Raw genomic sequence first — 22,975 nt, 5'->3', positions numbered from 1 at the left:
TAGTTTGCATTCTCCAACAGGAATCTACTTCAATCTACCTATCGAAGTGGTAAAATTCATCACTCTTACCATCATTCGTATTCTAGGTGCGAAGAGGGCAGTCGATTCGAAACCCTTAATCAAAGAGCGGGTAGATGGGCTCCATCTCCCTGCTGCGCCATCTTCACACCAGCAGTCACAATGCTGCTTGTAGCACTGGAATGGAGAGGCGTTACATACCCGTGGAGCTCGCTAACGATCATAAGGTTGTTCCTCGCCGTAGCTGGAACCTTCTGAGTCTTTCTTGGCTGGAATTCTTCAAGGTGAGAGCGCCATGCTGGCCATTGGTCTGCTCCGGAATTCTATCGTCTGCTGTGCTGTCATTGCCAACATCATATCAAACGGAGTCTTCCTCCTGATCACCATTTGCCTCTCACTCTGGCTCCAGGTCGTTAATAATGCAGCGCCGCTTATAAGTGGATTTCATACCTTGCCACCAGTCTTATCTTAGATCATTGGTACGACAGTCCCCGGGTTTCCAGGTAGGTAACCCCAAACTTCTTCGTTTTGCAGTCGTTTCATACGCTACAGGTCTCAAAGACCAGCTACAACACCATGCAATCGTTCTTGAGGGGCCCCTATCAGTAAATGCATCTGGTCTAATGAGTGGCCTCACTCCGACCCTGGCGGAAGGCTAATCAAGCAAATAAATCCAACTATCTAACAAGTCCACTTACCAAAAGGTCGGCTCATCGATGGCTCCATCTTGGTGACTTTCTGCCAGAATTTTGGCGCTACAGAATCACCATAGCCTTGCCCTCTTTTATGATTTCGAGCGCCATGAGCATTATTACCCAGACTTCGAGTGGCCCAACTAGTACTACCAATTGCTGTAGACGCTCTAGTATGTCGTCGTTGTTGTGATGAAAGAAGAGGATATAGTGTGCCAACCAATTGCTCTTAATGGTTCTTGAAGGCGGAAGCAAGCTGGCGCAGGTTACAGATTGTTTGATATATACTTGTACCACAAAAGTCTCAACCTATCTCTTTATTATCCTACACAGGTATCAATCGCTTATTTGGGAGTAGCTGTCTTTCGACTCAGAGCGGAACCGTTCATACATATCCTCGTACAGCTTCCACAGTGGATTACAACCATTTGTTCAACAGCCAAATGCTAAACTTGACCCTGTAGTTCAACGCTCCACACGCACTTTGACAAAGATTCAGATATCCTCAGTCAGCCTTTCCATGGCCTCTCGGAGACAGGGTCCGGCCCTGAATACTACTTTGGCCCTGTGGGCCATGTAGTTCTTGGGATGCCGTAAATCCTGGGGTTTTCTGTGTGCCACGGCCTTGTTGACCTTTAAGTTGTCGTTCAGATCCGGGTCCTTGTTTGCTTGGCGAACCTTGTGCTGGTCGTGCAGGACTGCGCCTCAGTATCATCTCCAAGCGCTTGGCCCTACGTCCGGCAGTCTGTGCTCCACCAGGTGTGCGTGATTGTTTTTCGAACTCGGTTTGCCATGTAATGGCAATCTGTCGAAATTTTGAATCATTTTGGAGCCTGGACTGAAAAATCTTGGTTGCATTTTCATCGAATTCACCATCAGAAAATCGAAGAATAAGCATGTTATCAACGGGGTCACCCTGTACTATCATAGCAGCAATCCCGACACCAGCGGTTGCCACTAGACAGATTAGACTTTGCTCTTAATGTGCTATGAGATGAAGACTTACATCCAGCGGCCGCAGCAATTTCAGCCATAATCAGAAGTGTGATTTGGTATTGAGGATAGTGTTATCCAGACGTTTCGTGGACGTTGAAAGTCTTGTTAGACTCTGTGAGACACGATTCTCAGGATATTCACTTTGCTTTGCATTGAGACGCATGTTCATTTCTTTATACTTCGTCAACTGCCATGCTTGTGCTTTCAATTTTTCGCCAATTATGCCCATCAGTTTTATTCCAAACATACTACTGAACACCATCGACAAACTGAGTTTCATCATGAGTGAATGATACCGTTGGGCCTGGTATAAAACTGTGTTCGAAATGAAAGTAAAGGATCCACTTATGCATGATCTTGAAACGGTTCTCGAGTAAGAGGATGTCACACTAGTATGGAGCAGCTAAATGTCAACCTTTCCTCTTCTAAACCTTCTGGTAAGAAACAGTGAAACCCTACGGAGTCGTGCTTCAAAAGTAGTTGACCCCCCTGGACAGTGTGGCGCTGCTAGGTTTTTAGCTTGAAGATAAGTTGACCCGCCAATTAATAGTGTAAGGAGCCAGCATCTAATGATGCCTAAATTAGTTACTAGATAGTCCTTATCTTATAGGTACTTAAAATGCCACTTATAAGGTGTAATTTTATATTATAGGCCTTATCATCCCTAATCTCAAATCTCCTAGAATCACTCTTAGTGGGCAGTATCCTCCTACATCGGCGGTGCTTTAACTCTAGAGATTCGGAGTTGTCTGTCTTAACGAAATCTCATTATCTGGTGGATCAAGTGGAGTGAGATTGAGCCAGGAGGATGTAGTTGACAATATCAAACCATGCGAATGTGGATCAGCTGAGTGAAAGGGATAATCGACCCAGGTTTACTTAGCAGACTACGCTCTAGAATCCGGAACAGGATGTTCTGGTAACAATTACGTGCGTAGTAGAGTACGAGAAGAAAATTGAGTAAGGTTATGCTCTGTCAGAGGAGTCAGTGGGGATACATCAACCAAGTGTGGTTCGAAACGCGCAATATTGGACGGCCACGGCTTAACACGAAAAAGACGAATGAAATAAGCGACAAGCTCTGAGTATGTGTAAAGAGTGTGTTGATTCTATTAATGCCCCGCGGACGGCTATATGGCCTCTATTTGGCGTCTGATGGGCGCACGGCAGGCGTACAGCAGGCGCATAGCAGGCGCATGGCACCCTGTTCTGCCCTGCAGGCGCATGACACACAAGCACTATCCTTTTGCTGTGTCCCTCTTCTAGCGGTTAAAATTATGCTGCTGGCAAGCAAAAGTAGCGACTAACAGTACTCACTCCCAACCCCAGTACTTATTGAGCGCTTCAAGATAACGTGTTATTGGTCTTAAGCAGGCAGGTAGTACAAGACTAACCATTGCTGGGAGCAGCCGCTGGAAAGATGCCCAACCATGATCTCTACCGAGCGATTACCGAATAATACACAACTTAAGTACAGGCGCAGCACCATCAAAGAGAGCTCAGCCTCAGACCAAGCCACCAGATGCCACGCAGGCAGAAGGGTATCTTCAGCTAATGAGCCATAAGCCAAGGTAGTATAAACATGATCCATACAAGTCATGACCTTTTCAATGCTTTTCTCTATTTTCCTCGCGAATTTGACCCTCTTTGCAATGGACAATTACGTATAAGTTACTGCCTACAACAATCCTTGCTCCGAAATAAATGACAGCTGCTCATGGATATGGACCTCCCACCGTCAGAGGATATGCTTAAAAGCATCTTAGGCGTGCTAGAGAGCATTAATGAGAAACTAGCCGTACAAGATGAAAGATTCAAGAGCCTTGATGACTGCCTCAGGACAGCTGATGTAGAGAGAGCAATGAGCGTGTCAACCCGCTATAACTCTCTGTCAATCTCGAAACCGGGACTTGCGGCGGCCTCTTCTATCGATTCCATGGACCCCAATCCTTTTCATCGGCCCCCTCGCTTGGTCAGAAGCCTCTCGCGCGACACTGCCACTCGACCCCCTTCAATGGAGGCTGGACATGTCGATACGATTCCACACCATTCAACTGAAGCAACTGGAGCTCGTTACAAAGTTCCGGCCGTTTATGAATATACTAGTGAATTGGATCCCGAGCTAAAAGAGATGATTGATAAACACCTTGGCGACTGGTGGCGGATTCCTGCCGACAACAGAATACCCCTGAGGCTCTTTACGGGAACTAGCCCCGATCACGATCTCTGGGGTATGGATTTTGCCAATCATAGACAACAAATACTAAATGATATGCGCTTCTTGCGCGGATTCGACGAGAAAGTAAGGGCTCTCCCCGGTAATGACTTTCTCATCATCGATTACGATCAGAGGGACTTTGCCAGAATGTACAGGGTAGGGGAGCGAGCTATTGGAGCCGAGTTGGGGACCGGTCCTGAGAAGTCGTCGGTCGCTGCATGGTCATGGCTAATGTGAGCTCCAAATTGATCGCCATACCTAAGCAAAGTATTTGTCACAGAGACAGTGCTACATCGCTAACAATCGGCTAGCTTATATCAGGGTATGACTACTGGGGATAGTATTAATCTCCAGAGGAAAGACCAAAGCGACTCATCAACACAGCTTATCCCTTACTTCGAGCATGGCAATCCAAGCAGTAGCTTGTGGAGTCATATATCCAGCCACATGCAACTGAAATGTAGGGATACTACGACGAATCCTTACTTGGATTTGCGACTTGGCTTTCACACAACCTTTTATGAGATTCGAGAGACGACTAGTTCACAGATGAGGGAGCTTTGGAAATATGGCCCATTGTATGACCATCCCCTGGGCTGGAGCTTCCGAAAGAGTGCCTACACCGTAAGCTTTGGGACTCTCGGATCTAGTTCTTTCAACTAATGAAAGACAGTTATATACTCCTCGGTTGTCGGATGTTTCCGCAATGGAATCCAGTGGGCACAGTCACTCTATCAAGGGTTGGTCTGCACTCCTCCTTTCACCAGAAGGGTTTTTTAGCAAGGACAGTCTCAATATCCCAGCGAAGGCTTCTGTTCGCGAAAAGGCGCAGATCCTTGGAGAGTGGCTAGGCAAACTTACACCTCTCGGGTCCGAGATGGCGCTTATAAGTCAAGGGATGAGACGAATCAGTGATCGATGGGCGGAGTTCCAGTCTTTCTTCGACTTTATTCTTGATCATGGAGACTCCCTCATGCAGCCGTCGGAGCATGATAATCTGCTGTTTGACGATGGATCCTTTTCTAGGTCCAGACGATACTTTTGGGCCATAGACTGCTTGTCTGAATTGGAGCTAAGTATCACTGACAACATCGCTCAATGGGAGATGTACAGAGATGCTCGTATAAAGCCATTCGTTGACTCAGGACAGTTGCCGGCTCTTGACTATCGACATTATAACAATGCAGAGAAGTATTGCCACGTTTTAAAGAACCAACGTGAATACTTCCGACGCAAGCTGGATTCTACGAAGGCGTTGAGGGATGCTGTAAGTATTTACCCCTGTGTTTATACTGTCGTGCTAATCTGAGATGGGAGCTCTTTAATGCAAGTGCAGTCATTGAAAGCAGAGCTTCCACACGACTGGGAGAGAACGTCAAGATCTTGACTTTTGTCAGCATCCTTTTCCTTCCACTTAATTTCTGCACGGTGAGCTCTCGATTCACAAAAAAACCTTACCCTCAGAAGAATACAAAGGCTAGACTCTGTCGCGTCCAGCTGCTGTCAATGTTACTCCACCCCGGCAGGCCCGATACTGATCTCGTTCAGTCTCTCTGGAGTATCAACGACACGTTCTCAACGACAGCTTTTATTATCGTCATCGTCATCGTTGCCTTGACAACCTACGCCGTGGTCTTCAACGTCAACAGCCTCGTCCATACCTTCAGCTTCGTCTACGACACTAAGAAACGAAGACTCGTCAACGCCATGAAATCAGACCCAGACGAAGGATGGAAGCAGCGAGGCCAGCGTTTCGAAGTCTTCCGACCAAAACATGAAGACACAAAGCCTTCCGAGTGGTACATCACCCTTTATGCAATACTAAATCTGGCAACCTTCTTAGGGCTCGGACGGCGAGATCGGCGCCGCGAAAATCGGGCCCTCGAAGACAGCAGTTTGCAGTCTTCCAGCTTTCACTTCTCCCGTATCACCAATTACTTCACGAGACGGAGGGTAGCCAGGAAGCCTGAACTGCCAGGGGATTCGTGGCGGCAGGATGAGCCCTGGGTTTTGTTACCAATCTACAAGCCTCGTAGGCAGCATGTTACGCAATGACTACTCAGCCAAGTCTGGCAGCTAAATTTCAGTTTACATCCCCTTGTTTTTACTACCTAAGAAATCTACAACCGTCGTCGCCTGGAGCTTAGTATCGAGTTCCGTAGGCAACAACCGCTTCGCCATTATCTGTCCTAAACTCATTATACCCTAATTACTACCCTATCCTTCACGTCTCCTACTTCTCATGTGGTGAACGTCTCACGAGCGCCGTTGGTTCTTTCCTCGTCCATTGGATTCTCACAAACGCCGTCCCACCACCTTCCCCACCTGTATACCCCTACTTCTTGCACCCCTGTACATCTTAACATGCTTCACACCCTGCTCCTCCGCCATAGGCCTGACTTGGAACCTACTCCCCAGCATTCTGCTCCAAGGAAACCCGGACACTCGCCCTATTGCTTCGGCGATGGGGGACAACGAAACATCTGCACGACCATAAGAATCTGCAGAACACTGTCTGAGAGCCCATTCAAAGATTGAGGTCCCGGAGACTCACCTGGGGGGATCTAATGGCTGGGTAACATCGGACACAATCCGGCGGGAACTAAATGGGTATCATGATAGGCGAAGAGTACTGTGTGTTAGCGACCTTGGAGCTCATCGAGGATCATCCAAAGCCTTTCAGGGGCCAACTGTGTAGTAGCGCCATGCATATGGACTTGGATGAATGATGCCAAGACAGATTGTGGTGTTGATTCTTTATAAGGAAATGTCCCCGAATCAGTGACACAGGGGATACTACAATTCTGTCTTTTGTTTGTTGTTTTCGCGTTAATCGAACTTATAGTGTCTGATACACATAGTGTTATTGTTTTCCTTTTTACGATTCTTTGCCAATTATTTTTTTCGTTTATTAAACTGTAAAGGAAATACGTAACAAATATATACAACTCTCTACAACATTATACATCCAGACAAGCGGATACATTCCGATCAAACATATTGTCTCCCAGCCAACTGTCTAAAGCCAACTGCCACTCTACAGCAATTACAGCACAAAAGTAAAGGGAATAAAATGCAACGCTTTCATCAAGGCTTGGATAATCAGCTATCAAAACTCTAAGGTGCACCTATCATCTAGTATGGCTTTTGTCCAATAATATTGCCTTGGGGGGAATACCGAGCCACGACGTAAACACTGCCGTTCGAAGCCCTCGCCAAAGCCATGCCAAGCTTCCTGGTACTGCGCCACATGCACTGTGCTGTTATATAATCAGCCATTCTGGTCGTTCAATTGCCTCTTTCCACTCACTATAATGTCCATACGAGCCAAAGTTGCCTTCAGGAATCTTCTGCCCGTGATAGCTACTCCGTTCATTGATCCATGCTTGAGCAGCAGCTTGGAGCGGGTTTCCGCTGGATGAAGCCCAGTAAAGGTTCTCTCCCTGACCCGAGCCGGAAGAATGCTGCAGTTTGCCCTCCCGAGCGATTCGCTCTGCCCACTGATGAGCATCGCGAGCGAGGCCTTCGTCCCACTGCAACGGTTGGAGGTGTTGGGTAGCACGAGCACGATTGTGTATCTCGAGGGCCTGTTTTTGATTGTCGTTCAAAGCCATGCTCGGTTGCGGTTGCGGTTGTGGATGCTGATGGTTCTTATTGCAAGGATAGTGTAAGTATTGTTGGTTGGGCAATTTGTGGTGATCGGACTGTTTTGTGATTGAGTTTTCTTGAATGCTGTTTGCAGACCTTTATATCATTCATCCTGGGCTATGTCACTTCACATGCTCTGTATGAAGTGGCAGTGCACATGTCAGATTCTGTTCCCTATACGGCTGGAGAATCCTCCATGTATGAGCCCTCCAGCCTAGGCTTAGAAGACGTGTTCATTGTCTGTACGAGATGACCAATAGTGTATTTGTGGCTCACGGTTCATGGCTCAGGTGCCTAGTCATCCACAGTAGATAAAGGCTTTGGTCCGTGAGTCTGCAACGTTACTAAGGAGGCGAAGTACGATCCAAGGCCTGCTGTAGAGCAGTACGAGCTCAATGCCTGATTTAGGTGTATGTAGCGCGTAGGAATCCAAATACTTCGGATGGAATAACTCCCGCAGGCGCCAAGGCCCCACACTGCCAACAGTGTACTAATATATTACGTAATGACCTGGAGTAAGATTTTAGCCCCGCCCCACTGGCAGTGGAATCGATCGCGAATTAAATTTAGATGGTCTTAGATCCGCCTTGGCATCAACCACAACTTCCGTCACTGACGTCTGCAGTGAGTAATCAACGTCAACGTACAGTAGTAGTTGGGTCTCTATGTCATGATGGATGTCCTCGACTGAATTGAGAACTTCTGGCTCTATGCCTCACATCCTTCGCATTCGGATAATCTTAGTCTATCATCCTGAGTTATATGAGCAAATATGCTTTGTAATGTTAATTCAAGAACTGGACAGGTCGGAAGAACTTGGTGGCAGTAAGATCTTCAAAGGTTGATGCCCGACAACGCTTCAGAAACAGTTCATTCATCTTGAATACTTACCACGATCTCTAAATTTATGAACAGACTTTACGAGCACCAAGTAATACGCTCATGCTTGCTATTCTGACAAAACAGACGATTCGGAATGGCGCAACGACAGAACATTATCATTACACGCTCGAGATAGGCTGAGCATTCCACCCCTCATTGGTGGTTCTGTGGCCAACAAAAATGTTCATGAGCATTGGCCTATTTGAAAGGCAGGAGCGTCATGCTTAGGAACCTAGTTAAGGATTAAGTAGCATTTGTCCAATACCCGGACACACTTGAAATGGACCGATAGCAAGGAGATGTAAGATTCAATGCACTATCCTTAAACGCCTATAACCAATGCAGCGCTTCCCAGCAACTTCCATCCGCCCAAATACGAGAAATGTCTCAAGTTCGGTACAACTCGTCCTGGGCATGCCTTCACATCCCTTTCCAAGAATGACCCATCAGTCTGTTTGCGGTTTTCTGCACATAATCCGCTGTTGCACCCACAGGGTCGTTTAAGTCCTTCTCGTTCACAGATCCTGAATTATAAGCTCTAAAAGCTGTATAATAGTTTCCATGCTTGGCTCTCAGCTGCTTCAATCCAGGTCCACTTTTTGTACCCTCTGTCCCATCCCTGACCATCTGCAAAATGCTAGCAGCGGGCTTCGCAGGATCAAACTCGACCCCGTTATGTGACTGCATGATCCCTGGGTTCCGGACCCCGTTGTTTGTCGTTCGAACACGCACATTGCCTCCCGACTCCTGCATGATGATGCAAAGAATAACGCGCACATCGACCCCTGATTCTGAAGCGACTTTCTCAATTGCCTGGTGAATCTGAGCGACCTCGCTGTCCGAGTCGTTGAGCTTCATTAGACGATAGTTTTGCTTCCAGAGGAAGTCATAAGTCGCCCATTGCGATGGATTGGGGAAATTTGACGCTGGACCGCCATAGTTCACATAGTTCCCACCGCCGTTGGTACCACCGTGCGATCCTGGGATGCCTTTTGCTGGATTCTGCGGACCGCCTTGATTGCCTCCATTGTTGCTCTTGCTAGGAAGTTTGATAACCTGGCCTAGCTGGAGTTTCTTGGGGTCAAGGCCAGGGTTGGCGGCTTCGAGCTGTTCCAAGGAGATGTTGGATTTCTTTGCGATTTCAAAAAGGGTATCACCCTGCTTGATCGTGTAAGTGGACATTGTGATTTTGGAGACAATTGCTTAGTCAGAAAAGAAGGGAAATAATGTCTGATCGAGAGAGAATTTGTTCTTGATTGAGATATGATACAACATTTTTGATAGCACCGCAGAGGTGCCAGCTTTATATCGCTTTGTTCTCTAAATCAGGCACTCCTACTATTTCTGTTTGCATAGTCACGCAGCTTACATTAGTTGTCAGATTAGCAAAAAGGAAGCATCAGCCACGATCCTGCTCTCGGTGGGATCGAAGAACTCTGTGCAGAACGTACTCAGCCATGTGTGTGTGGTAATGCTGCCCGGAACCAACCTGTACCGCATGGTTGCACAGAAGAGTGGGGCGGTGTATATACACATGCTACAATCGCCTCTTCCTAAAGGATCGTGTATTCTAACTATAGTTAACATGATTCTCTCGCTGACTTCAAGTCATTAATTATTCCTAAGCAAATTTTCGGCCCTGACAAAATCACCGCGTCGCATACCGCCGAGATTTTTCCTCGTAGACCCATCTTTTGTGTTGATTTCCTCTTTAGGAAAGAGGCTTGTGCAGTTGACGTTGTCTTAATCGGTCTGAATGACTGGTCGGCCTTTGTTTTGGCTCTTTTACATCACGTGGCACGTATTCTCGATGTAGAAGCGTTATGTTGCAGGCTTTCCATCCGTAACTTTCAAAAGGAACAAATCCATAATCTTACGGCCTCATGCTCACCTAGCAGCGAGTAATTCGTAGAGATGTTTTCTCCGTGATTTGCAAAGGACTTACTTCAATACCAATAAACGGAGGTCAACATATTCTCAGCAGCTTTTAAATAATGCTCTTGATAAGATGTGATACTCAAACAAACAATTGTGCTAGATATTCGACTGCTCCAAATAGTACAACAAACATAAATCAACGATGCATCGGCTGATCACTCATGTACTTCCACATCAAATCCGTGAAACTGCCGTCTGGCTTCATGAGCTGGGCAGCCGGGCTTACAAAACTATCCGCCACCTGTCTCATGCACCCAAAGAGTGCGTACTCGTAGATCCAATCCTTCTGATCCATCCAGTTGACGACCTGCACCGTGAAGCCTAGCACCTCGTTGTAATCGCGGGAGATGGATGCAAATTCGGAAAGGATGACGGGCGTATGGGGATGCCTATTATGCATCGACTGAAGATAGTCTATCGCCTTGGTTCCATCCGTTCCATAGTAATGCAAGCCGAGGAAATCAGGCGGGTGCTTGCTCACGAGACCCATCCACTTGTGGATCCAGTCTTGGCCTGCTTTATCGGAAGCACATGAAGGACTGACGAGTTTCTTGCCGTGTTTCGCCCGGAGAGGCAGCATCTTCTTCTGCCATATATCCCCAGCGCGCTCAGGGGTAATGCCTGCGCGCTCGGGTTCGTTGAAGAAGTGGATGATGTTTTCCTTGGTCGACTGGATCCGGTTCCAGTCCTCGCCGTTGAGTTGCGCTTCTGTGCGCACCATAGGTCGGAATGGGGCACGGCCTTTCAGTTCTGGAGGTGTCCACGTGTTCCAGTTGCTGACGGAGCGTAGAGGTCCTTTGAAGGACACTTTGTCCATTGCCCATGGTACGCCCTTGTGGCCAGCGCCGTCGGTGTTCGTCCAGTCCCAGGGGAGACATCGCTTCTTGATTGCCATTGTGGAAATGGGGAGGATGGTGCAATCTAAGTCTTGTGATTTTGAGAGATAAGTGATGTGAAAAGGATAAGGCAAGTTTATGTCAGAAAACAATGGTCTTATTGAAGACGAGACTGATATTTACTTGAAACAGTATCGGGGAAGGTTTTTTTTCTTCCCGCAGGACTTTATAAACAAGCACTACTTTGCCAACCTCAGTTTCATAAATGGCAGAGTAGGCTCAGATGCTGTATATTTAGTAATCAAGAAGCCATGGTCATGGTACTTCAATGAAAGTATGGTGTCATGGCGGTCTGATTGCGACAGCATTCCGTGCCCACTGGCGCAGTAGCAGCAGAGGGACATCAGCTGATTGCGGATCAGGCCAGAAGCGAAAGGATCTATGGGTGTCGCGCTCCATCTCATAGAGGCCGAGGGAGGTTGCATAGCCTACAACTTGAAGGATTCGCGCCGATGATCCAGAAAATGGCCCAGATAATTAGTGTGACAATGTCTAGCCTAATCTGGACTAGTGGACACATCGGTTTTCAGCCGTCATCTTCCGTGTTTTTGGTTCTCCATAAGCCGGATCCCTTCAACCACTCCCATGGAACTCTGCCGCGGCCCATTGCTATCGCCCCATTCCTAAGATGCAAAGCCTTGCTATTATTGAAACATGATGCTGCCTTTTACTACCACGTGGCGATGTGAAATGTCGTGCATCATCTTGAGCTAAAATCGTTGAGAAAAATGCGTTGCTGCTGTTCTAATCCTCTGGCCGTTGTGCTAAGATGCAAATCCCGCTGAGCACGAGCTGGACACTATTTACGTTTGACGTAAGGCAACATAAGATGACAAGTATACACTATGTCAGTATCCGCAGCTCGTACTGCCAATCCTAGGCTTTCAGCGCCAATGGTCTCCCTTTCGAAAGCTCTTCCTCCGTTGGAACCTATCCATCATCTACTATTTTAATTCCTGTTGCGTCAGCCATCATGGTGGTTTGGATCAGGGATCGTATTCTCCCTAGGAGAGACTCCCTAGAGACATGGAAGAGATGATTGCGCAAACTCTCCTCAGGGTTACTTGACTACTCTCCCTGCGATGGATTCTCGTGAGAGGCGCAAGAGATGATGATGTAACCCACCACTAGAGTCATCATTACGGGTCTGTGGGCTATGCCTACCTATGGCCAGACAACATCAGCCCTTTGAGCCTATACAGCGTCCACCTTTTGAGGCGCAAGTTCTGGTTGCCGAGCATGCGTTCAGGGTGAGGAACATATATAAATCTACAGCTTCCACCATCTTCCACTACGTAGTTCTGCTTCAGTATCTTTTTTCAACACTCAGCAACCAATTCCAAACCAATCCTGGTATTACTGAAACAGAATGTCTCGCAACATCTTTGTCCACAACAAATCTTCTCATCCACAAACTTTCGAAGTCCATGGGTGGAACAATAACAAAAACATCGTCGTGAAGCCTCGCTCGACGCACACGATCAAGGCCCCCAATGGGTCTTCTGGAGCAATCATCGCCTTGCATGATGGCCACGAGGGTGAACAAGCCGAAATCACCAAAAATGGCTTTGGCGGTAAGTTGATGCCTCTGCGCTTCGTTCCCCTCCTCGTGCAGCTGCTAGAGACACCAAATCGGTGACGCTAAACTTCCCTCTTCGTCCGAACAGGTAATGACTTCTTCGATCTCAGCAATATCGTTGGTGCCGGCGGCAACATGACTGTCCAGCAAGTCGGTGAGCCTGAAACCCTCAAAGGGGATCCCTTATTCATGCAGCACCTCAACGATGCTTTCCGCAAGGCTTCAAAAGAGACCAAAGACAAGTGTAGAGGGGCCCTTCACTTTGATAAAAAGGGGGCTATCATTCGGCTTGAACCTATCAAGTTCCATCCGGAGATCGAGCCGCTGATTCGTACATTTGCCGACGGCAAGACTTATATTGGTGTCGGAGCGTGGAATGGCAGTCCTGGGCATAAGAGTGATAACGAACAGGTGGGCTCTCATCCTTCCTGCTCAAGGTGTCACAATACTAATACTGGACTTAGAGCAAAGCAGGGCGTGGCAATAAGGATATCATCGTCACTTCCAATGACGGTGACGCCAGTCCAGATAAACGATATGGACGTCAAGGGGCCAAATTCGTCGCGCAAGGACTTGTTGGTTCGTTCGAATCCAGCGCCAGTACGGGCAACGAAGGTGAGACAGGCGCCGATCAACAAGAAGATGCCGATGGTAGTGTAGAAGCCAATGTCAACGCGGAAGCTAATGGCGAAGACGACACCGCCGGCACTGTAGATGCTGAAGACGTCCGTACTAACGAAGACATCACCGGCCCAGCAAGCTTATCTCAACGCACCCTCCTCGCTTCAGCAGCAGCAACACCAATTCACCCCACAAAAGGCGACCCTGATGACGGCAAAAAACCCGGCATAATCCTCCACAACCGCTCTAACCACGCCGACACCTACTTCTTTTTCGACAACTACTGGAACGGCAACGGCACCGCTGGAGCCAACTTCGACAAACCTCTCAAAGCCGTCTCCGTACCCGCCGGAAAAAAGGCTTTCGCTAGCCTCCCCCTCACATTCAAAGGCCGTGTCCAACGCGGTCGCCTCATCCCGGCGACTTGGGTGGAATTTCAGCTCAAAGCCGCGAATGACGGCGCCGCTCACGGGGACGTCAGCATCCAGCAGGGGAATGATGGTCCAGCCACAATCTCCTCAACTGACGGCAGTCACCAACCAATTGGGGGCTTCAAGCAGCCACTCGTTCACAAAGCACCGCCAGCGGCGCGGGTCAAGAGGCCCGGGGATGGGGTGGAGGTCTTGGCGAGCACGATGGGGAATTGGATGGGTCCGCCAAACCAGGCGGCGATAGACTATCAGAGGCCATTAATCGGAAAGACGACATATGTGGTGGGTGGAACTGGTGTGCCGGATGTGGCGGCAAGGAATCATCGGTTCTCGGTGGATTTCTATTGATCTTGATTTGTGTTTGACATGGCCGTCTCAAGTTGGTGTAGTTTCTTCATCGTTCTCCTTGACACGTTGGTCATATTTCCTCTTTTGCACAGATTTAGGAGCTCCTGGAATGGAGCAGTCATCTGACATAGGTCTTGGAAATCCCGCCTCACTCGACTTTTCGCTTTCATAGTAAGACTGGTATATCAAGACCGCCGCTGTCCGCTAAACGTACCTGTCTGGATATTTCATCAGAAATATAATGTCGTCGCCATCATCACCACCAGGAGCGTTTTCTTTCTGTCCCCACGATTAAGCAGTCAAATTAATCTCAGTACCGAGTACACGTCAAAGAGACTGCCCATACAAATCTTACCAACAGGCTCATCTTCTCCTTTATTTCCTTCTTTCTGTCTTCCTTTCTTTCATCGTTCGTTCCTTTTTAACATGTCCAAGAACTTGGTCACGTATAGCCACCCAATTGATTTACCCCCAGATCAGAACTGACTATTCGGTTATGAGCCAAAAGTGGTATTGCTGCCTGTCCTGGCCAGGGTCCACGATCTAACATCTTTCCTGGTGGCTTCAATTAGGCACATAAAATGATCATGTTAGAGGAAAAACTCGGTTTTAGGATACAATTCATCCTCAATATGTCTACTGTCACTACGAGAATAACTCTATAGTTAACAGTCTGTGTACAAGCTTCCTGTTACAGCGTCTGAAGGCGTTTGAAAGGCACTGCGACATGTTAAAAGCTTGATATTACGACCACATACTCTACTGTTACCAAACGGAGTCGCGCCAAGGACTGAGTTATTGATTCAGTTGACGGTATAATATCCTTGGAGTGCGACTCATCTCTTCCTCTCCTGATGTCTGCTCACTCTCACCTCACTGGTGCTCGGTGCTAGTTTTGGTCCCTTATGATGATTAGATACCTGGCCCTATCCGTACCTCACATCTCATGAATTTCATCAACTCTACGCGATGCTCTACGATTTACAGTATTACGGTTGGAAGTAAAAGAGTTTGGAGTATTCACAATTGCAGTACTACAATTCAGCATACTACAACTTGCAGTATTACGGTTTGAAGTGAAAGAATTTGGAGTAGTCGCAATTATAGTATTACAATTTAGTCCAGCTTATTACAATTTGTACTACGGTATCAAGCAGAAGATTGTTAGCATGGTTCTAAGAATGACTAGTTTTAATACTTTATATTTTTCTTCACCCATTTTATCCGCGGCTATCTCTACGGCTACAACCGCTATACAGTCTTCTTTCGACGCAATTTCGTCTGGGAGGTTGTTTTGTTTCTCCTTTTCTCCATGGTCCTCTCGGCAATGCAACTTGGGGCGAGTCTACCTCCATTGAACACCAATGGCGTATTTCAGCAGGCATACCACGGCCTTGTGGTTTTCTCAGTAGCCATCGTGGCAGCAGTTGTGTCGCTTGGGGGAATGGTTTTTCTTTCAATCCTCTTGCTAAACATGGTGCGGGCGATTTCTCATGAAAAGCGAGCAAGACGACAGCGAGAAAAGACTGCGCAAGAGCAGAAGGAGATGAAAGAGGTATTGGGAAGCATCGTGGTGCCTGTAGGCCAGCTGGATCAATGTTGTACCTCTCTTGAGAATGTGCAGGCACTCATGTCGTCTTAGACTGGTCCGGGACCCGCGGTTCTGGCGGCATATGCTACAACAGATCCCCTGGGTTTCAGGTGGCTAGAATGTGTGGAGCCCAACACACAAGATATATCACAGCGTGGTCCGACCTGTGAAGAAAAGAGCTTTCCCGCACCTATATGGAATGGGTTCTCGCGACCTTCTAAACTGAGCGGAACTTCCCTGCGATGAGACTGTGCGTAGTCCCCACCATTGCCCCTCGTTCTGGAGGTGTCGTCTCCCGAGCCACTTCTACCACTTCGCTCCCTCCCTCAACCATCAGTGTGAATGGCTCTCCCCGTCCAGACCCCTCGTTCTTTTGGTACCGTGAAATATTAGCTCGCAAAGCCAAGAGGAACGACGGCGTGCATAGACCTTGACCGGGCGGTGATGGCAAGGAAATGGGAGATTAGGTCCAAGGAGGCCGAATGTGGATGCGCAGAGATGATCGAGAGTTTTGAACTTACGAAATGAATTTGAATCAACACAATAACAAAACTCACGGCTTCTCAAAATAGAGCCTGCCTGTGAAAACAACTGAAACATTCCCGAATATCTCCAAACTCGATCCACGCAAACTCCGTTTGCATTGCTGCTCTGTACTCCGGGCGTACTCTCTCCAGCGGTCTTCATTTATGTATACGATCAAATGACAAGATATCGTAGCGAGTGTAGGGCTAGCTTTTTTGGTGGCCGAGCACATAGAGCTCCTCAGACATTCCGAAATGACGGTACATATTGTACTGAAACCCTAGACGCCGGAGATGGACAGTTGCGATGTACTCCATGTCTTTGCCTTTCCCTATCGAAACATAAACAGACTTCTTATTTGCCCATCGGGGAAGAGCGACTTTCTCATGCGGGACTTCTGTTGAGAGAGCCAAGTCAGCAAATGCCGATTTGGAATTGTAGTTTTGATATGAGCTAAGCCTACGCTCTGCCTCCTCTTTCTCTAGAGTCGTCAATTTGTTGTTCGTTACATCGAGAACGGCGACTCTCTCGTTTTGCTTTTTCAGCGGCCAACTATCTGTTCGCTTATGTTGCAGGGTTGGCGACCGTGGTGTTGCCATAGGAACGACGCAAACGGCCAGGAAGAAGAAGAAGATACAGACTTGTGTAGATGGTAACCAGACGGTAATTAGATGGTAATCAGAGGGCAAGATGGTGGCAAAGTAATACGTAGAACAGTAAGAACTGGATTTGGGTAGAAATCGAGCGCGAGAAAGGAAGGGCCCAGCCATTCATAGTGGAACGGGGTCGCATGATTCTGCACTGCCTCAGGGACTCCGAGTCACCCCCCAGTTGCTTCGCCCCGAGGCAGCCTTTCATGCGAAAGCGCACCCGACCTCTTGGCGACTTTGGGATTAGTTGGCAATTTCAGAACTTAGACGGTTGGTCACGTGTGAGACCGCCATCATTTATTACTCCGTTTTATTGTCTGATGAGTCGCTTCTGCACCGCATTTGTCCTGAAGGCGTTTTTAGTGGTTTGAGAGTGGCGCATTCATTTGGACCCTGTGCGCCATGGATGGACTTCTTTAATTATTATTAGGCACATCACTCGGACATACGAGACCCATCGAAATTCAAGGACGACGAATCAACTCTCCACTTCAGACCCACCAACATAGCCATTCAGAAAGAGAAAATTCTGATGATTGTTAAGTACGCGCGTTTTCGACTGACGGGGAAGTGGTCTTCTGTATGTAGGCGAGGCTACGCAATAATAATTACTCTGGGGAGGGCCTGAAGTAATGTTAGCTCAGCGCTAGTATCTTTACTTGTAAACCCTCTCTGTACAGAACAGCTATGTTCCAAAGAAGTTAGATGTAATGATTTGACTCATCAGAATGGATGCACACAGAAGAAGCTTTAAAGTGGCCAATCATAACACTAGGTTGTTGTGAGAAGAACTAGTAGCTGTTCTTAGCACGTTCTGAGCATCAGACTTAACGGTACTTCAGGGGCCCCGTAGTGGATAATTAGCCTACTTGCCTTCTCCGCCCCCAGAACCACCAACGAATCTACCACCATGGCCTATCACACGGCTCTCTGGCCCTCCAGCCCGCCTCCCCGGCCGGGCCATAGTTAATGACCACCCAAAGTACCGTTTGCCCCACTCTGTCCCAATACAACGCTTTGCTCGGCTTTCTTCAAGGCTTGTTCTGGAGAAAGTATGCGGAAACTGAAAAGGCGAAGCGGCAGAGCCTCGTTCCTTGTTGTATCGGCCCCAGGTCGAGGGCTTGTGGGATCTCTCGTGATCAGCCGCAGCTCCTCGCCCATGACAGAGCCTGTTTCAGTACTTATCTTCGGCGAGGCTACTCTGTCTAATATAACGTCAATGGAACTCACTGTTGTGGCCTGTGGCCTGTGTCCTTGCACACGGCAATTGCCTACAACTGTCCACGAGATAACCATCTTCACCATCATATATTTCAAGTCGCACGATCGCGCCTCTCGCACATGGCAATTCAGGTAAACGCACATGAATTCCAACGGATTGGGGCTTCTGAGACGTGCGATGCAAGTACACGTCAAACAGTACAATCGGCTGGAGAAGTAATGAACGATCGCCCTGCTCCGTACAATGGCCAAGGAGATCCCGACAGCCAGCCTGGCGACGACTCTCAACCTGAATCTGTGCAACGCACGCGAGCCACGTCAAATCCAAATGGTCCTCTCCGCTGTTATGCTCATGTGTCCGATGAAGACCCCCAGAGTCCGTGGGCGGAGAAGACCGTACTTGCACTGGGTGGGTTGCCTTCTTTGGTCGATTAACTTTCATCACCGCTGACTCCTAGGATGTCACTAGATGGCGGCGGCATTCGTGGCTACTCTAGTCTATTGATCCTTCAGCATCTTATGTCCAAGATTGAAGACTTAGAGAAAAACTGGACTGGGGAAGAAGGTCCAGTTGAATCGAGCTTTGAATATCCTTGGAGAGAGAAGGAACCTTCGAAGTCAGGCTTTATACCCTCCACCAATCAATTTTATCCATGCCACTATTTTGACTACATAGCAGGGACTAGTACTGGAGGGTAACGTACTTATGATATCGTTTCATGATCTTGGCACTAATAGTTGGCAGGCTTTCTGCGATCATGCTTAGTAGACTGCGTATGTCTATAGATGAGGCTTTGACCCAGTATACCGAATTTGGCAATTCCGTCTTCGGGCAGCCACGATGGTTTCATGAGCGCTCATTGTCTTATCTTCCAAGGGCGAAGTATCCATCACGAAAAGTGCGAGGCGCAATACTCAGATTGATTCACGAGAGGCTTCTCCTGAAAATTTACAACGCAGGGAAATGGCAAGCTCAGCACGAGAGTTTCGCCTCTCGAGACGATCAGTCGAGAACGTAAGATGTCCTATGCAAACTGAAGGATCCACACTAGACGCTAACCAAGGCCAGCATGGCTGTTTCGTTCTCCAAAGACCCAGAAGAGGGCATTGATCAGTTTTACCTATTTAGATCGTACTCTCATAATAAAGGTTCCGCTACGTCAGAGCACAGGTTTCGCCCTATGAATCCAGGACCGGCTCATAGTGGACCACTTTGGGAAGTTGCCAGAGCTACATCTGCAGCCCCAACTTATTTCGAAGCTATTACATTCATGAATCGAAAATTTTTAGATGGGGGATTGGGTGCCAACAACCCAGGAAGAATTGCCTTACAGGAGGTCTGCCAAATGCACGCACCGCACCGGCCCGCACTACTCGTCAGTGTAGGCACAGGAGTGAAAAGGGACAATCGAGCCAAAGAAAAGCCGAAGAAGCGTGATCAAGCTCGCGATCTATTTAAAATCGATCGACCAGACAAAGTCCCTCGCAAACAAGGCTTGCAAAAGTTGATGGAGCTCACTCATTTCATGAAAGATTTCACCACTGACACAGAAGTGACGGAAAACGACCTCAATTTCACCGCCCACGAAATGCAGGTTCCTTACAGGAGGCTTAATGTATCAAATGACCTTGCCACTTGTATTCCTCTTGATGACTGGCGTCCGGCCCAATCCGGTCAGATCACTCTTAATGCGATCAAAGACTACACCAACGAGTACCTGAAGCTCCAAACGACACAAGAAGACCTTACTTACTGTGCACAAGTGCTCGTTGCCCGCCGACGAAGGCGAGCCATAACCGAGCGATGGGAATGGTTCGCAACCGATATCAAGTACCACTGTCAGGCAGAGGGCTGCCTTGGCAGCCCTCTGTCGCAGTACAAGAAAAGAGGAGAGCTCCGGAAACACCTCAAGCGCAGCCACTCTCATGAACTGACCCTGGATCCGGATGACCTTGAAGCTCGCCTTGATGACGGGCGTATCCTGACAGAACCTAAAAAAAAGGAGACCGAGAATGGAGCAGAGAAATCCAACCACGCCCCGCAAACAAAGCTGACTAATGGACACTCGAATGCAAATCCGTGATAACCGACAGGCAGCACATGAGGCCGGAGTCTGGGTCGGGTCTGGTAAGGCCGGTGGGACTGAATCGGCATTATGCATTCTTCTGCGTGTTTGACCTGCTAATATACCACCTGCACCTACGAATTTTTTGTATTACTATCGCGCTTCATTTCTCCGCTGTTGTATATCTCTCGGTTGCACTGGACATGTTTTTTGCACTTTCATACTTTTCACCTGTTAATATTTATGCTTAACATAAAATGGATGCATAGATGGATGCATGTCCTCACTACTCCCGGAGAATCTAAGTTTAGAAGGCGTTACTTATAGATAACCTTTGGTCTCCCACGATATAATGAAAGTCAAAAAGCGATCACAAAGACTGCCGAAAACAGCAGCTGATGTCTTGAAATCTAGGGTTAGTGTGTAGTGAATATCATGATAATAATATTCAGATTCACTAGTCACTAATAGCTTCAAGGATCACATAGTAGTAGCGTAGGCGGCAAAGTTAGGTGAGACAGATCGAAGGGCAAGTGTGCACAAGTGATAAGGGCCGGAGAGTAAACCCTGAAAGGAACCAGGCTTTCCGAGCTGGGAGAGTAGCCCAGAATCTGGCCGCCATAAGGAGCTTAGAGGAATTCAGTCGAGGTTCAGGGCTGCTCCGGCTCAGAACAATCTTGTACAACCACAGCTCAGGGCTGCTTATTCATCACTCAGGTTACAGTCATGTGTGCTCAGGTCTCAAAGTGGAAATGGAGTTTGGAGAGGTTAAGATTGGTGTGTGAGTATAGTGGCATGAGCTCAAAAACCAGGAGCCAGAAAGTTTCGGGCCTCTTCTGAAGTAGTATTATAATGATATGGAGGGTGCTCATTCGATTCTTTGGGCTGTTTGCCGCTTCTGTGCGATGTGAAGGCATATTCAGCCATTTAGTGTGACTCTCAAAGCCGGATAAGAGCCAGAGTTAATTTTGGCTCTTTTCTGACTTGCGCTTATGACGCCTTTTCCTGGTGTATTTTCACGTCAGTCTCTTCTTATTTCCTGCTAGATGACATGATCTTTTGTTGAATTCGGATCCATGGGGTAATAGATTTTGGCTGTGTGATGAGGATGAAATTATTTGGTTGCAACCTAATCCGCGAGATTATAAAAGGTGGATGGCACAAGAGTCTGTCGTAGGTTGGAAGGCCTCCGAGCCCTATGAGCTTTGTAAGGACGTCCGAGGCTCACCGAGAGGGCCTGGATCTGCTGATTGCCTCCGAGCGGAAACGTTCTAGTCAACACAGCCAATGGCCTCCGGGAAAACGAAACTGGGAGACTTGATTTTCCGAATACGGAGAGGCCGCTGATGACAGAAGGTAAACTAGTGCTTCGAACGTTTCGAGGAGTCCCTTGTTGGGGAATGCCTCAGCCGACTGTCCTGAGGTGGAGATATCCCCTCCGTACCCGAACAGGGGTGTAGAATGCCTCAATTAGCGCTGTCGATCACTGCAGAGGGGGTCCAAATTGTCAACAAACACCCTATTTGAGCGAATTGAGGCCGTATTAATCTAGCAATTGACTCCAATTGAGTGGTGATACTGTACCCAGCAGTCTCCTTCGATACATATCTAAACTTGGCATTTTGAGCACTCATAATGGGTCTTTGAGCCTCCTAAAATAGCGCTAGAAATGCCATTATTGACTGACTTCGTGAGATCCGTTCCAAATGCGCGTTTAGGTGCCCTTTTACGTGTACAACCTGGCGGATGAAGCTTTCCCCATTGGCACCGTCCGTAGGACTTCTTTTGTATGTGTTTATGGTGTCTTTGAAGTATTATAGTTGGTAATGAGTGTGAATTCTTCTCCTTAGTTTTATTATCTGAATGTAGTAATTAAGAACAGAGGGCCTCCACAAAATCTCTATAAGTGTTGTGCGTTTATTTAGCGCTTGTTATATATGTTTTAGAGCTCTATAGCTATAGCAAATACGTATTAACACGCGTAATATTAATAAGGAAGTAGATTAAGGGTTATTATGTATAATAATTCTGCTTATAATAGCATGTAAATACTATATATAGCTAATTAGCTTGATCTACACCCTTTATATAATAATTATAATTATTAATAGCCTTTAGTATAAAGAGATCCTTAAAAGGTAAGCCCTTAAATACCAGGTTAAGGATACATTAATTTCTAGAGGAGATTTTAGGGCATTTATGTATTTATTAAATTTGATCTTTTATATAGTAAAGGCTATAAGCAGTTGTAAGAGCACAAACAGCCTTATTATCTTACTAAATAAAGACTAGAGTATTGTTATCAATAACTTATACTATTATAGAATCCTAAAGAAGCTTACTATTATTATTAAGATAACGTTAAAGTTATAAGGGCACACTAGCAGCCTTTTTTCATATAGTTCTTATATAGTAAATATCTATTATTAAAAGGTATTAAGCTACTAATATATTTAGAAAGAGGTTATCTAGATAGATACAGAAATTCTGCTTTAGCAGCTGCATAGTAAGGTATAAAATAAGCGCGTAAGTTAGTATAAGAAGAGCGCTTTTTTTAGTATCTAAATTTGCTCTTATGCTCTATTACTGTAGTTATTATATTTATTAACTCTTTATAAATATTTTAACGCCATCTATTCTTAAATAGAATAATTA

At 47.1% G+C, this 22,975-nt stretch overlaps 8 protein-coding genes across 8 annotated transcripts; 4 read left to right on the top strand and 4 right to left on the bottom strand.

The window, feature by feature from the left end:
* Positions 1 to 1,215: 1,215 nt before the first annotated feature.
* EPUS_08568 (uncharacterized protein) lies at positions 1,216 to 1,744 on the bottom strand (the record flags this gene model as incomplete). Its single annotated transcript, XM_007802387.1, has 2 exons — positions 1,216 to 1,667; positions 1,717 to 1,744. The coding sequence occupies 2 exons, from the start codon at positions 1,742 to 1,744 to the stop codon at positions 1,216 to 1,218; spliced, it is 480 nt and encodes a 159-aa protein (XP_007800578.1).
* Positions 1,745 to 3,423: 1,679 nt separating this feature from the next.
* Positions 3,424 to 5,979, top strand: EPUS_08567 (uncharacterized protein; the record flags this gene model as incomplete). The annotated part of the gene is made up of 4 exons (XM_007802386.1): positions 3,424 to 4,157; positions 4,236 to 4,548; positions 4,598 to 5,191; positions 5,242 to 5,979. 4 exons carry the CDS (start codon positions 3,424 to 3,426, stop codon positions 5,977 to 5,979), a joined length of 2,379 nt encoding a protein of 792 aa, XP_007800577.1.
* Positions 5,980 to 7,059: 1,080 nt separating this feature from the next.
* EPUS_08566 (uncharacterized protein) lies at positions 7,060 to 7,538 on the bottom strand (the record flags this gene model as incomplete). Its single annotated transcript, XM_007802385.1, has 2 exons — positions 7,060 to 7,184; positions 7,235 to 7,538. 2 exons carry the CDS (start codon positions 7,536 to 7,538, stop codon positions 7,060 to 7,062), a joined length of 429 nt encoding a protein of 142 aa, XP_007800576.1.
* A 1,336-nt stretch (positions 7,539 to 8,874) lies between these two features.
* EPUS_08565 (uncharacterized protein) lies at positions 8,875 to 9,636 on the bottom strand (the record flags this gene model as incomplete). Its single annotated transcript, XM_007802384.1, has 1 exon — positions 8,875 to 9,636. The coding sequence occupies one exon, from the start codon at positions 9,634 to 9,636 to the stop codon at positions 8,875 to 8,877; it is 762 nt and encodes a 253-aa protein (XP_007800575.1).
* Positions 9,637 to 10,528: 892 nt separating this feature from the next.
* On the bottom strand, positions 10,529 to 11,287 carry EPUS_08564 (uncharacterized protein; the record flags this gene model as incomplete). Its single annotated transcript, XM_007802383.1, has 1 exon — positions 10,529 to 11,287. The coding sequence occupies one exon, from the start codon at positions 11,285 to 11,287 to the stop codon at positions 10,529 to 10,531; it is 759 nt and encodes a 252-aa protein (XP_007800574.1).
* Positions 11,288 to 12,657: 1,370 nt separating this feature from the next.
* Positions 12,658 to 14,267, top strand: EPUS_08563 (uncharacterized protein; the record flags this gene model as incomplete). The annotated part of the gene is made up of 3 exons (XM_007802382.1): positions 12,658 to 12,862; positions 12,956 to 13,278; positions 13,332 to 14,267. 3 exons carry the CDS (start codon positions 12,658 to 12,660, stop codon positions 14,265 to 14,267), a joined length of 1,464 nt encoding a protein of 487 aa, XP_007800573.1.
* Positions 14,268 to 15,579: 1,312 nt separating this feature from the next.
* EPUS_08562 (uncharacterized protein) lies at positions 15,580 to 15,909 on the top strand (the record flags this gene model as incomplete). Its single annotated transcript, XM_007802381.1, has 1 exon — positions 15,580 to 15,909. One exon carries the CDS (start codon positions 15,580 to 15,582, stop codon positions 15,907 to 15,909), a length of 330 nt encoding a protein of 109 aa, XP_007800572.1.
* A 2,564-nt stretch (positions 15,910 to 18,473) lies between these two features.
* Positions 18,474 to 20,338, top strand: EPUS_08561 (uncharacterized protein; the record flags this gene model as incomplete). The annotated part of the gene is made up of 4 exons (XM_007802380.1): positions 18,474 to 18,663; positions 18,724 to 18,949; positions 19,000 to 19,269; positions 19,324 to 20,338. The coding sequence occupies 4 exons, from the start codon at positions 18,474 to 18,476 to the stop codon at positions 20,336 to 20,338; spliced, it is 1,701 nt and encodes a 566-aa protein (XP_007800571.1).
* Between the last annotated feature and the right edge of the window lie 2,637 nt (positions 20,339 to 22,975).

Source organism: Endocarpon pusillum (assembly GCF_000464535.1).
Source record: "Endocarpon pusillum Z07020 unplaced genomic scaffold scaffold1622, whole genome shotgun sequence".
NCBI lineage: Eukaryota > Fungi > Ascomycota > Eurotiomycetes > Verrucariales > Verrucariaceae > Endocarpon > Endocarpon pusillum.
The sequence above is the reverse complement of the archived record's forward strand: the minus strand, read 5'-3'. Positions and strand labels throughout refer to the sequence as shown.